Source organism: Micropterus dolomieu, linkage group LG07, assembly GCF_021292245.1.
Source record: "Micropterus dolomieu isolate WLL.071019.BEF.003 ecotype Adirondacks linkage group LG07, ASM2129224v1, whole genome shotgun sequence".
Taxonomy (NCBI): Eukaryota; Metazoa; Chordata; class Actinopteri; order Centrarchiformes; family Centrarchidae; genus Micropterus; species Micropterus dolomieu.
The window spans coordinates 21,947,284-21,962,922 of record NC_060156.1 but is presented as its reverse complement, the minus strand read 5'-3'; the positions used below and the strand labels follow the sequence as shown (position 1 = coordinate 21,962,922).

Genomic DNA, 15,639 nt, shown 5'->3' with positions numbered 1-15,639 from the left:
CTAATTACTCTTTAACTGAGATTACTAATATTCATGAGCTTTGTAATAGATACTATATTTCATAATTTATTTTCACTACATTTTGGTTATCTTTTTATTCTGATCTCCACTTGCTCCAGTTGCCATTTTCCCACTGAAAGCCAGAAACAAATTAAATCTTCTCCCAAGCATCTGATGCTGAGATCTTTTTTTAATGTTAAAATTAAAATAACATCAAAAATGAATAATGCGTACCCAGAGCCTGCCAAGTTTTAGTGCTCCACTCAGACCTAAAATAGGCCATTCACTGGCATCAGCATTTTCCCCCCTATTTTCAAACATTTCTGTTAGAATATGGAAGAAAACACATTTGCGGCTAGAGGAAATAAAAACAACAATACGGAGACGGTTAGTGGCCTCATCCTTCACACATGAGCCCAGGCAATGTGTCAACCTGAAGGGACCTCCTCAATATCCTCATGGCCTGTGTGTGTGTGTGTGTTTGGGAAAGAGCGGGAGAAAGAAAGACACGCAGACGGAAAGTAGATGATGGATGTCTGCTGCTGCTGACAAGTTGATGAATAGCCACAGGTCTCGGTAAGTGTTTAGTGCAGAGAATGTCAGGTGTGAGGACGGCAGTGGCGTCATTCACAGTGACACAGTTTAAACAGAGGTGCACACACATCAGCATTCAAATGCATCACCACAAATTGTCTCTTTCCCTGGATGTCATCATTATACATTTCAACTTTGAACCTCAGGAATTCCTGACAACTATGACATATCTAAAAATATACCTGCAGAACATTCTTCTGGTTCAATCTCATGATTTTGACACTTTTACAGGAAATTCATGAAATGTGATTTTTAAGGACTACCTGTCTTGGGTGAGAATCAATATGATGACATGGTAAAAAGTCTGAAACCTCAATAGTTGTTCTTGGGAGACTGCATTGTTATTACAGCTAGACATATCAAGCAACATACTGACAATTACATTAAGTTTGTTCTCTGAGTAGGGCTCAAAAGAAGGCCATGGGGTCATGACAATGATGCAGAAAAACTATTCCACACAGTTATTACTTTTAGGCTGGATTATTGCAATTCCTTATTATCAGGCTGCCTGAATAGGTCCCTTAAGACTCTCTAGCTTATCCCGAATGCTACGGCACGTGTACTGACAAGAATCAGAAAAAGAGATCATAATTCTCCTGTATTGGCCTCTCTGCACTGGCTCCCTGTAAAATCCTTCTGCTCACCTACAAAGTCCTTAATGGTCAGGCACCATCGTAGCTTAAAAAGCTTATAGTACCTTATTACACCACAAAACACTGGGCTCCTAAAATATAGGGTTCATTGTGGTTCCTAGACTCTCCAAAAGTAGAATGGGAGCCTTCAGCTGTCAAGCTCCTCTACTGTGCAATCAGGCCCCAGTTTGGGTTTGGGAGGCAGACACCATCTCCACATTTAAGAGTAGAATACTTTCCTCTTTAATAAAGCTTATAGTTAGAGCTGGCTCAGATGAGCCCTGAAGTTATGCTGCTATAGGCCTAGACTGCTGGGAGACTTCACATGATGTACTGAACTCCTCTCTCCTCCTCTCCATCTGTATGCATTCTTATCCTATTAATGCATGTTACTAACTAGCCTTCTTCCCTCATCTGTAGTTTTCTCATCCCTCTCCTCTCTCTTTCTGTTGCTTGCTTGCATTTCTCTCTGTGGAGCTGTAGAGTCTGGATTTTGGTTTCAAGCCACCTACTGCCCCTGTGTTTCTATTATTAGTTCTATTATTGTTATTATTAATATTAATCATTTTCAATACTATTATTAATTTTGATTGATATCTTTATTACTACCACCATTACAATTGTTTTATATCTATATGTGGGACTTGTACTGAGCTACAGTGTTCTCTCTTTCTCCCCCTTCCTCTCCCCCCAACTGGTCAAAGCAGATGGCCATCTTGAGTCTAGGTTCTGCTCGAGGTTCCTACCTGTTAAAAGGGTTTGGGTCGTATTATACAATTTTTCTCGATTGCTTAAACACTATAACCAGGTTATTGAACTAAAAACTCCATTTTTCAAAAAGCACACCCGTTTCTCTAAACTCTACACACAAATTCCTTCATTTCTCATTGCCTACACAATGTCATCATTTAGAAAGCACTAACAATCAATATTGTTCACTCAAATCAGCACAGGTTGAGCTTAACACAGTTACCCAGGTGGAAACACAGCCTAAAACTCATAATTGATAACACAACATCCAGAACCTTCAATAGATAGATAAAAGGGCCAGAGTCAGTTCATTCAGTTTTGGAAAAATGGATCCAGAGAAATGTGAAGGAAGAGGTAGAGGACACCATGGAGGAGGAAGAGCAGTAGAGAGAGGAGGAAGAGGTGAAGGAAGAGGAAGAGTAGTTGGAGGAGGAGTAGAGAGAGGAGGAGGAGATGGAAAAAAAGAGTAGGAAGAGGAAGTGGTGGAGGACAAGAATCTCTGGCCTGTCCCAGACCAAAGACAGGATGCTGGGGCAGAATAATCTGTTGTACCGTACAGTACACTAAGGAATAAAGAATGTGCAAATGTACATTTGTTGTTTCTTTTGTCGTGTTCTTCAAAGACAACGGTTCGTTGTAACTCAATTATTTGCTCAACCTCTCAACAGGAATACAATTTCCACGACATTCATCATGTGAAAAGGTTTTTGAGGGGAAGAACCACGAGTAACATTATTATAACCAGTTTTTGTAGTATTGTTTTGCATTAATCTCACCAGTGTGTAAGACTGTGTTGTAGTGCGTGTGTTTTTAAGGGCTTGTGTGTAATGTCTAATCATATTTTGCAACATTTCAATATATTCAACAGTTAATAGATCAAATCGTGTCTGTATGAGTATTTGACCCAGTTCTTGTAAGAAAATATCAATTGACAAATGAGACATGATACAGCTTCTTCTGCATTTATTTGCAGAAACATATTGTCTTTGGTTGTTAAACACAGAGCTATTCCTTTAAAGGCCTGTTCATTTTCCCATGATGCATGATTTGACATTTTCATGGCACACTTCTGATGGATTTCCTCGACTATAATTGACCAATTTCTATCAATAAAAAGGGATGTTGTTCTTCTCAGTGTTGACTGACAACTCCATTGAGCACAGAGAATGATACTATACATCTTTCAGCGATGGATGAAAATCATTTTGATCACTGCCTTGTGAGAAACAAGCTAAAGAAATTCTTTATCTCTCCCAAGCAGACACTCCGAGGTCTATTTGTTTAATTGACTTCTGGTGTTTGAAGCAATTTGTCCACAAGATGGAATAAAAATAATGGGCTGGAACAAAAGTATGTACAAAAAAAGATCCTAAAAAACTAAAACAGAAAGTTGCTTGTGATGATGCATCTGAAAAACGGGTCAAGTTTGGGCATTTATAAAAAATGAACATAATGATGACACAAAGAAGCAGAGGTGAGGTAGAGGACAGGCAGGTAGATGAAGGCAGAGCACAGAATGACATCAGAGAGATAAAATCATGAACAGCCCAAAACACAGTTATCCATAAAGGGAAATGGCCTCTGTTAAGGGTACTTGAATCCGAGAAGACCTTGACTTTGTATTAACAACCCTGTGTCCTGCATTTGTTATGCTAATTTTGTACAGGTTAAAATGCTTGAGCCTCCCCTTCAAGAAAACCCACAAAGAAGCAAAGCATCCAGGCATTACAAAAGCGCTCCACCTTTTTGAAAATCCTCTAAAGTGAAATTGGGTTTGAGAGGGTATTTCTGTGCTCACAGGCATTAATCAGCCTGCTGTAGCTCAACACTAAACGCACCACAACAACAGCACTTCATCTAAACAGACCTGTAGACTGCAAACACTGAACATAAGAAACTTCAGTCTCACTCTACAGCTTAGAGAGAGCCTTGAGGTGGGCGCTATGTGAACTGAACTCCACAGAGGGTTTCCCAGGCCCCGTGCTTGTCACCTTGAAAAAGCAGAAGGTCAGGCAGTGCAGTAATGACAAAACATTATAAAAGCCATCAGTGTCAGATCTGCTGAGTGATGCTTGTGGTCCATTTGTTTCCTTTCAAAGATGCAGAACTGAGAAGAAAATAAAAAAGAGGGCAATACATAAAAGTGAAGGTCACAAAAACTGCTTTCACCAGTACTGTCCATCAACCCAGCGACCTGACAAGGTGAACTTCTATTTACAGGTGCTGGTCATATAATTAGAATATCATCAAAATGTTGATTTATTTCAGTAATTCCATTCAAAACGTGAAACTTGTATAATGCATACATTCATTCCACACAGACTGATATATTTCAAGTGTTCATTCCTTTAAATTTTGATGATTATAACTGACAACTAAAAAAAAAACCCAAAATCAGTATCTCAGAAAATTAGAATATTGTGAAAAGGTTCAATATTGAAGACACCTGGTGCCACACTCTAATCAGCTAATTAACTCAAAACACCTGCAAAGGCCTTTAAATGGTCTCTCAGTCTAGTTCTGTAGGCTACACAATCATGGGGAAGACTGCTGACTTGACAGTTGTCCAAAAGACGACCATTGACTCCTTGCACAAGGAGGGCAAGACACAAAAGGTCATTGCTAAAGAGGCTGGCTGTTCACAGAGCTCTGTGTCCAAGCACATTAATAGAGAGGTGAAGGGAAGTACAAGATGTGGTAGAAAAAAGTGTACAAGCAATAGAGATAAGTGCACCCTGGAGAGGATTGTGAAACAAAACCCATTCAAAAATGTGGGGGAGATTCACAAAGAGTGGACTGCAGCTGGAGTCAGTGCTTCAAGAACCACCACGCACAGTCGTATGCGAGACATGGGTTTCAGCTGTCGCATTCCTTGTGTCAAGCCACTCTTGAACAAGACACAGCGTCAGAAGCGTCTCGCCTGGGCTAAAGACGAAAAGGACTGGACTGCTGCTGAGTGGTCCAAAGTTATGTTCTCTGATGAAAGTAAATTTTGCATTTCCTTTGGAAATCAAGGTCCCAGAGTCTGGAGGAAGAGAGGAGAGGCACAGAATCCACGTTGCTTGAAGTCCAGTGCAAAGTTTCCACAGTTAGTGATGGTTTGGGGTGCCATGTCATCTGCTGGTGTTGGTCCACTGTGTTTTCTGAGGTCCAAGGTCAACGCAGCCGTCTACCAGGAAGTTTTAGAGCACTTCATGCTTCCTGCTGCTGACCAACTTTATGGAGATGCAGATTTCATTTTCCAACAGGACTTGGCACCTGCACACAGTGCCAAAGCTACCAGTACCTGGTTTAAGGATCATGGTATCCCTGTTCTTAATTGGCCAGCAAATTCGCCTGACCTTAACCCTATAAAAAATCTATGGGGCATTGTGAAGAGGAAGATGCGATACGCCAGACCCAACAAAAAGAAGCAGAAGAGCTGAAGGCCACTATCAGAGCAACCTGGGCTCTCATAACACCTGAGCAGCGCCACAGACTGATGGACTCCATGCCACGCTGCATTGCTGCAGTAATTCAGCAGCCCCAACTAAGTATTGAGTGCTGTACATGCTCATACTTCATACTCTAAGGATTTTTAGAAATGTTGGCCAACATTTCTAAAAATCCTTTTTTTGTAAAAGTAATATTCTAATTTTCAGAGATACTGAATTTGGGATTTTCATTAGTTGTCAGTTTTAATCATCACAATTAAATGAAATAAACATTTGGAATATATAATCTGTGTGGAATGAATGAATATAATATCCAAGTTTCTTTTGTTTTTGATGATATTCTAATTATATGACCAGCACCTGTATTTTATTGTGCCAGCATGGCCTGGTGTGGCTGGGGTATTTTAGCACTGCAATGCTTTGAGCTAAATTTTGACTTCAGCGTGCCAACATGCGCAGGATATAACATTTGTATCGGATGATGTTTACCATTTCACCTGTTAGTATACTAACATTTAGTTAGCACTAAATACAAGGATTATCTGATGATGGCACAAGATGGAAATTAAGAGGATCACCAAAGTTATTGCAATTCATACTGTGGGGGACATGAATGGGTGTACCAAATTTCATGGCAATTGATCCAAGAGTTGTGGAGACATTCCACACAGTGGACGGAGGGAACAATCATGCTTTGTTGACATTTCACTCAAAGTGGCCCAAATGACATTGCCACCCTAGATCCACACCCCTAACTTGGCTCAAAAATTATATAAAAAAACAAACTGTGTGCAAAACAGATGTGTATATTGTATAAAAACAAGTGGAAAAAGCTTTGGAAATGTATGACTTTATTCATTTTTTTACTTTGCAAGGTCCTGACTAAGGGGCAAAACTGTATGTATGGCTGGGCACAGAAAAATCAACAAAGGCAACAATGACTTCTTGGCATAAGTGAGACAAATTCCCACACAACATGGATACCTTTGGGATAAGATAGAGGTGGTTGTTATATTATTCAACAAACATGTGATGTCACTGTGGAGGCTCCTAAACAAAAAAACACTTGGACACAGTACACAAAGGTTGTCGTTTCCCCTCGAGAGGAGAATGAACACCTAATTACAGCAATATGTCAACACCTAACTGTGTAAAGCACTCTTTCAAAATGCCCTTGCATACCATAAAATATTAAAGTCATATTGAACACAAACATGTGTTTGGTGCCAGCCTGTCTGAGACAGTTTCACTTCCGTTAAAAATCACGATGATAGTGTCTGACGAGAAATGGTTCAGTAACATCAACTGAATATATGTCTTATTCAATACATGTCATGATATGGAACAGAAAAATTACATTTCAATTGATTTATTTTTTCTTGGGATACAAACATAAACAATATTTAATTTGGTGACCTAAGGGCTCAAAATTATTCAGCTGGAATGCAAACTTACAAACAAACTAGTTCCCTTTAATTGTGTTTCGCTATCCCTGAGAACCTTATTCATAATGAAAGAAACCAAAGTCTTGAATTATAAAACACAAGTTCAGCTACAGATAAGCATTTAATTATTTATAGTGGCCAAAGCGTGGGAGTTGAAAACGCACTTTTAAAAAAAAAAAACCCACAAAAGTAATGATGATGCCGCCAAATCAATGGTCTTATGCAGCTAGGGCAGACTTCACTTCCTTACTCCTTGGATGTGCTGCACTATGAAGACATCCCTTGGAATATGATGGAAGGCATGGGAGAGCACTGTCCAAGCCAACTGAAGCTGAGCAAGTCTAGGCCAAGCAATGGCAGGCAGACACAGACTGAGACAGAACGGTCCAGAAGAATTTTGGCTCATTGGAAACACATGGCATAATACAGACTGGGTACCCTTAAACAAAAACCCTGAATGCCCAGAGTGTAAACCAGAGGTCTGAATTATTCCAGTATGTGTGTGGATGCAGAGGGAATTGTGGGATACTGGGTGGAATCCATGATTACTTCAGTCAACGGAGGAAAGGGTCATGCTTTGTTGAAATTTTATGATCAACATGCAACATTTAGCCACCATACTTGAGCATCTCCCATGCTTTTGTAAATGAGCCCCAAACTTGTACAAGAGGCCACTACAGCTGTGAATGTTGTTAATATCTGGAAATGTACAAAGCATGAAAATATCAAGGGCAATGTGCAGAAGAATATTTGGCATTTCATGTTCTTGTCTTTTTTTTTTCTTCTCCTTTAACTTGCTCTGGTCCATGACTCGAGGGAATTGCAAGGGCACCAAGCCTCTGATTCTCCTCCACTTATTATTTTATATTTCTGCAATACCAGCATTTTAAAAAAAGTTTTATATCTTTAAGGCCACAGTTTTAAGCAAACAAAAGTGTGTAAGTCCTTTCTAAAAGCAAAACTAATCATGAGAGCCCAAAACCATACAGAATATTGACCCTTTGGCCATGATTTCACAGATTTCACCTATTTCACATTGCTGAAGTACCTTATACAGTAGCACTTTACATTTTACTGTATCAGCTATGGGCTTTTTTCAAAAAGAGATCTTGGTGTTAAACTCAGTTATCTTCCAACTGATCTGTAAGGATAACAAAGCAATATTCTGGATGGTTCTGGACTTGATGTTCTGTCCAAAAATGTTGGAGCCAACACGCATCTGTCAAAATGTGTCCCTTCAAGGAGAAGAGCAGGTTTGATGGGACTGGATTAGGACCCCTGTGGAGTGATTGACAGCGCAACCTCCACCTTTAAATAATGATGCCCACCACCCACCACGGGTGTTGATCAGACACACAGACCCCTGAAGAGCTAAACAGAGGTCAGTATTGCATAGATACAGTATTGGGTTTAGCTTTTCACATATGCAGTCACAGTGTTGGGGAAGGGAGGGGGGGGTAATCACTTTTTTGCCCATCAGAAAATCCATGAAAAAGAAGTCTCAAGTGGTCGGTCTGACTGTAGGTACTCTGTTGGTATTATTACAAACATCATCACCACGGTATAAAAAAAAATAGCCTTTCGCTGAGGTCATCAAGTCTCCCATGTCAGTGCTGATAGGACCCTTGCCACGTCAAGGGTCACAGTGCAATGACAAACTGTGTAGTGCAACGCCCCCTCCCAGCACATGGCCCTCAGAGCTCCTCCTTCCTCTTGACAACCTTTTCTTGATCACGTCCTCTTAGGCTGCGCATAAAACTTACGAAGCCCCCCTCCTGTGGACAGAGGGACAGTTAGAGAGTCAGTAAAGCACACGTTTTAATGATCATGTCACAACCTGAAGCATTTCATCAGTCTTGAAATGCCCCTTTTCTAATCTAATAGAGATCACAGTACCGTCATTAAACATTATGTCAACTTAGGCTGACAGTTTGCAGATAAGAGACGTAAACATGGAAACCAAATATTGTTCAAGGTCTGCTTAGCCCTGTCCAAGATATTAATGTCTGCCTGCCTTATTCTCTGCTGCCAATTGTTTATTATCATAATTATATCCCTGATAGGGTGGCATGGTGGTGCAGTGGTTAGCACTGTTGCCTCATAGCAAGAAGGTTGTGGGTTGAAATCCCGGTTGCCCCGGGCCTTTCTGTGTTCTCCCCGTGTCCGCATGGGTTCTCTCTGGCTTCCTCCCACCATCCAAAGACATGCGGAGTAGGTTGATTGGTGACCCTAAATTGTCACCAATTGACTGGTTGTTTGTCTACGTGTGGCCCTGGTGTACCCCGCCTTGCGCCCGATGCCTTGCTCCAGCGATAAGGATAAGCGGTTGACGATGGATATATCTGATATCTATAAGTAGTGTGTTCCATAGCTTTAGAGGCGTAATTGACAAAGTCTACAACTCTCATATTTAAAAAAAAAAAAAGCAGATGATCAAATAGTAAACAAGGGAATTAGCAATGTAGCTTGTTCCTAGCACATTAGTATCTTAGGAGAAGGATTTTAAAACAATTCTAATTCTGTTACATGAAGCCAGCAGCTAAAACTGGACTAATGTGCTCTCTCCTCTTCTGGTTAATAGCCGAGCTGCAGAGTTTTTCAATGACCTAAAGTGTTATCTCAGTGCTAATGCTCCACTTAAGGGTGGGTTGAGCTGTGTGCATGACCCTGGCCCTTGACTATGCTTTTTGCCACATAAAATTCAGTTAACATAATATTTCTGTCCACTTGTGGTGCTTTGCCACAAGAGAAATAGTCTAGTTATGAAAAAGTACAGCCAACATCCACCCTCTTTGACTAAACTATAGAGATTACTTCTGAAACGGGGGGAAAAAATTGTAATAGCTCTGGTAAAAAAAAATATGCCATTATGGGTTTACACAGACAGTGAAACCAACCGTGAGAAGGTTTAATCATCTAATCCCTGTATATATCATCGTAACAATATCCAGGCTGCGTCGTCTGCATCTTTGATTCCTCCACATTCACCCACTCTGTCATTTCTGTACCCACTGAGTTCTCTCAGCAGTTAAGGATTAACCCATTTTGGTTTCTTAAATTTTGTTTTCACTGATTAGTTACTATGTAACGCCATTTGAGTAATGTGCACATGACAGGTCGTAATCAGAAATCTGGATACGGTGTTCACATGCCACAGTATCCCAGTTTATATTGTAGTAACCCATCTAGAAATATGTGTTCATCAAACACACACAGGGCAATTTGTGCAACAATTAAGTAACTATAAAATACTTTGTAACATCATACACTTCAGGGAGTGCTACATGAAAGACATGGAAACATGGCTACTGGCAATTGTTTATGTATCAATCTAATTGTCAAGCCAATTTTAAGTGAACTTTTGAAAATGTCGCAAAAAAAAAAAAGAAATGCATATTAGGTGCAACTGGTTTGGAGCAAATAAACCAGTCTGCGCAAACCGTAGTTTCGTCAGAAGTTGACGTTACGCATGGCTGTAATAAACAAGAAGTATGGGTTGCAAACCGGAAACAAAACCAGTCGCATGGATCAGAGAAAAGTGGGCAAGTTGCTACAAGCCGTGTTTCCACATGTTATATATAGAATATCTGGGAAGACTGATCAGTCGTGAGGTAAATGTTCGCCACATCAGAACTTATTTGGCATAGGTGTTTCCATCTTCCATCTTTAGCATTAGCTCTTTTTCAAAAAAGGCAAAAAACAATTTTTTTTCCATCAATATTTTCAAATGCGATACTTCAAAATGCGCATACTAAAATACGTTGATGGAAACATAACTAATTAAGAAGACATTTCCTGTCGGACCTCCTGTCCAGCACCACACTGGCATTGTGTACTTTGTGTGGAACGGCAGTTAATTGCAAGGCAACACCAGAAACACACTATGAGCCTTTTACAATTCTTACTGTGGAAAGACTGACACATCACACATTTAAGGACTGTTGTCCAGGAGGCAAAAACATTTAAATTCTGAACCCACGCACACTACAAGATCTGTCTGTGGTGATTGCTCCTTTTTGGGACCAACTAACAGACTCTCCAGGATCCTAGATATTGGTATTTTTATTAGGCTTTGGGGAGACCAAGCAGAGAGCTTATGTATGCTATTCGCTTTCTTTAGTATAAATGCAGATTGTGCACAGTGTCTGTTTTGTCAATGCAACCAAACAAGTTCTGGGGTTTATATTCACAAGCTTACTTCATTACCAAAAAAAAAATGGGGTTATCAATATGTTTTGAGTGTGTTAACAGTTTCAGAGACTGTAATTGACAAATAACCGTGAGTGGAAGGTTTAGTACCACTTACCCCACGATCTCCATTGTATTTTTCCACAAACTTGCCATAGTTGTAGTAGTTAAACGTTGGGTAGCCCTCCACCCCTTCCTGTTTACAAAGCTCATGGTTCTGTCCTTTTGTACAGTCCACAGCAGCATACACAATCTAAGGAAAAACAACAACAGCAATCACCTTCAGCATGATGTTACACAAAGAATAATGCAACACAGAGCTCAAGATTTCACTTGTGTAGGCGTTTCACATGCTGCCGTATCTGATGTGTGGAAGTTTATCTGAAGGAAATGAAATTGTAAACTGTGAAACAGCAAAGTGAGCTTTTGTGAAATATACGACTCTTCTGTAATATTACCATATTAGCATAGCCTTAATTGTATTGTGGGTTGAAACTTCCCAAAAAGCTTTCTAGGGAGGTGGTGGTTTACTCTGATAATAAAACAATGCTAACTATGATGGAGTTTAATGTAGGTACTCATTTGCACTGCCTGTGGAAATTTAATCTAGCAAGATCTGCAACATCTTTCACCTGTTACAACCTTTTGAAACAGGTTTATAGAGGATTTGGATCATATTCTATCATTATATTACCCTGTTTTATTGTTCTGTAACAATGATTTTACATCACACCTGGCATTTTTTATTGCTTGGGTTGACTCTTGTTTCAGTGTCTCTTATGCACTCACTCACTTTCACAACAAATAAACTTTATTATAATTGTAGATCAATACTACAAAAAATGTACACACAGGATATTACAACAGAATGTTACAGAGAACTCAATAACTGTGAAATGGCCATTTACGATGACTGGTATGTATTCAGCCGCTATGGCGATGATCTGGCTCAACACATTGTCCAAATTTCCTTGTCCAAATTTAGACCACTTGTTTCTCCTACCAGGTTGCAAAAAATGATGCATTGTTCTTCTGCAAAACCATTTGGAGTGGGTGGTGGTGAAAAATCCCACAACAATCACTCCTACATAAAAACAACAAGGAAGATTTATGTTGCGAGACTGCTGCATCGATTAGTGACAAGCCGGCCCAATGAGGCGTAAATGCCGCCTCACTGATACATGGCTCACTCAGCGTGTCCTTTTGGACAGCTGAAATGTCACCCTCTCTCAGGGTGCTGAGCGCTGCACATTGAACTTGTCACTATCAAATAATCGCTCTCTGTCCATCTGTCTGCTCGAGCTGAATGTGGAAATGACAGAACTGCTGCAGGAAGAAAACACATTAGACACACTTTCTCTGTGTGTCCAACCGTGAAGCTATGCTCAAAACGTCTTGCCCTAATTACAAAATACAAGTGCTTGTTGTTGTTTTTTTTCATGCAAATACAAGTTCTCAAATTTTGAGACTCTGCATTAGCACATACACTGTTGTTGAGTGTTGGCTTTGTTTGCATCAGCAGAACAGACATCTTCGAACGTCTTCTGCACGTCAGTGTGGAGGACAGCCTATAAAGGGATATTCTTCTTCTATGGTCTGTTAATCAGGTTTTAAACTAGAACTCAGTGTACTTCTAGATGAACAGTTTTTCAGGGACTTGATGCAAGCCGTGTACTGTATATTTAGCAGGACTGAGGTGTTTCACCTTTGGAAAAGCAAAACTGTCAACAGAGATGTTGCTGACAACACTGCAACTGTAAGTTCACCAACAAATACTGTTTATAATGTGAAATGTTTTAAACATTTCACCACCTCTTTGGTAGTACAGTTTGAATAACAACAGAGAGTACTTTAAGCAGCAGCAGCAGCAACAGTAGCTGCTACAAGGGACATAATGTAACTACCAATTCCATGTGACTGTTCATCCCCGTGCAATCAATCAGAGTTGCTGTGAACTGACAGGAGAAAATGAAGCCGTAGAGTTGCGTTTCTTGAAAAGGTCCTCAGCCAATGCCGCTATTGATGCATCTTCAAGTGACAGAGGACCCCACATAACGTCATTGATCCAAGAGCATAATTCCTGAGTAGCAGCACATTACCAGTTGGCTTGATCTCAATCCATCAGCGTCACACTGAAGAGCAGAGCAGTAGTCAAACTGTACTGATAAACTCAGAGCTAGTTCTGTTGTCACAACACAGTTCCTACGCTTATAGTATTAAATATGGATGTCCCTGAGCTGTTTTGCCTAACTGTTACCTAAGTAGGCCAAAATCAATTAATATTTTAATTGATTTGTATGATGTATGATTGAAAGAAGAAGTGTAACACAATATTATTAATATTTTATTTATTCATTCTGGTATTATATTGAAGTTGCCATACCAGCCTCAATGTGCTAAATTAAAACAAAGATAGCGGATTAAGCTGGGATTTTCCAGTTATCCTGGCTGAATTAAGCCATGACTCCGTTTCATGAAAGCAGTAGCGCATAAGTTACCATGGCGATTTATTCTGTGCAGCTAGCCTGCTCCAAACCAGGCTAACAACCAGGCTTGATCAATCCCGGTGCCTTATCCGTTCAGTCAGCGTCACTCAGATTTTTTTAAATATCATGTGCATTTTTTCACCATAAACCTTCTTTATTCGATTATACTCACTGTGTTTAAAGTATACTGCACGTCTTTTCTATTTCAGCATCAATAAATCTGTGATTGACTGTGTGGTCTCGTGAAGACAGCTGTTGACACGCATTTATTTCAATCGCCCGCTCTGCCTGGCCCTCTCCACACAGCACTCTGAAGCGGTCGATGACATACAAACAATCTCAACGTTGATAGGCTATCGCGACTCAGCGTCATGCAAATTCCTTCGCGTTGCCTTCGCTTCACGTCGCGGGCACCGCCCCCTTCGCGTCGCTTCGCGCCACCCGACAGGAAATCGCAGCTCTATGCATCATTGCATTGACTTCCATTGACTTTAAACTCCCACCCCGAACACTCGCTTCGGTTTTGGTCTGAAAGCACCATTAGATGTTCAAGTTCAGCTCATGATGAATGGGGGCAAAAAACACGTGTTGCATTTATAATTTTGTTCAGTGTAATTACTGATAGGAATGATATGAATAACCTAATGATGATGACGAAAACGAAAATACAACGTCAAAAACCTGAATTAATAAAGCCTTTACCTGTAAAGCAATGAAAAATCAGTGAAGAAGAAAGGGAGAGAAGCGAGAGAAGAAGCGAGAGGTAAGTATATTTCTGTTGAGTACTTTACTTTAACTTTACAGGTACTGTAGCAGAACCAAGGAAGACCATATTGGACAAATCCTTAAAAAAAACAGCCAGTTCTCTGAAGAAACAGTGTTCTTTTTACAGTGGTAACAGACAGCTTTTGGAAACAAGCAGTTCCAGCCAAGGTGCACCTTTAATGCTGCTACTGATTAAAATTTAGGGAAAAGACAGCTCAGAGCACAGCTCCCCCACTCTCATACAGCATAGAATGTGGAGTTTTAATTGTTGTGCATCATCAAAGCTGGAGCTAAGCTTGTGTTTGTCTTTGGTAAATGAAGCAAAGGCAGTTAATAGACTGTGATCAACACCAGCCTGGTACAATACACTGGGGCTCAGCTTTATAAATAGAGAGCATTGCCAAGTAAACACGTGCACAGTTCTCAAATTTACTCTTGTTCAAACACAACTTCACACCTCCACTGGCCACTGGAGGGACAACAAGAGGGAAGAGATCTTAAACCTCTGCATGTAATACAACCTTCACAGATATGAGGGCCCCCTGGTTTGGGTTTCATCATAAGGATACTGATCCAAACATCACAGCTTAATGGTGAAGCCATGGCGAAGTGCCTTAAGCTGTTGTGGCCACTAGATACTGGAGCCCCCAAAAACACATCTGACTGTTAGTGGAAAGTTGGACTTTCAGTCCTAAGTCTTAAAACACAAAGTCAATATTTTTTTTCCTTTAGGTGGTAAAGGTCTGAGTAGTTTGTGTTTCTTGGTGACCATTATGAGAATCCTAGGACATTTCAAAGCTTATTTTTTTACATTGTTACAACTAATAATTTCTCCCTGTCCTGCAAAGACAACATATATTTTATACTGTGGAGGACATACAGTTATTTTATTGCTGATTAAGTACTGATGTATTTCAGTGTTTACGCTAAGAATGTATTGGTACAAGTTCCTAAAGTTGCAGCTGAAGGGCAATCCTCAGAGAATTACACAAAAATATTTTGAGGTTTAACGTTATCGAGAAATGTTACAAAGGATTGCCTCAGAAAAATGTATGAGTAAGTTGTTGAGGACACGTTACTGTTTTTACACCATCTGACAATGATTTTGAAAAATTCCAAACAAATGAGAGAGCTACATTGCCTGAGCACTATTGGATCAATGTGCATTTAACATTAAGCATCCCGATGAGGCTTTAAAATCAAAAGACAAGAATTTAATGTTTTTTTTTAGGTGTACTTGAGATGATTAATTGTAGCTCAGAGTATTGCCAGACACGCGCCCCAAGTTTTTTTCTGTGTGTGTGTGTGTGTGTGTGTGTGTGTGTGTGTGTGTGTGTGTGTGTGT

At 40.1% G+C, this 15,639-nt stretch overlaps 1 protein-coding gene across 1 annotated transcript in view; it reads right to left on the bottom strand.

Moving 5' to 3' along the window:
- Nucleotides 1–6,244: 6,244 nt before the first annotated feature.
- Nucleotides 6,245–15,639, bottom strand: part of pdia5 (protein disulfide isomerase family A, member 5) — a 61,218-nt gene continuing 51,823 nt past the window's right edge. The window contains exons 16-17 of the mRNA XM_046053808.1: nucleotides 11,162–11,296; nucleotides 6,245–8,630 (exon numbers count right to left, since the gene is read on the bottom strand). Coding sequence (XP_045909764.1) covers nucleotides 8,550–8,630; nucleotides 11,162–11,296 — 216 coding nt within the window. The 3' untranslated portion in view covers nucleotides 6,245–8,549. The remainder of the gene's footprint in view (nucleotides 8,631–11,161; nucleotides 11,297–15,639) is intronic.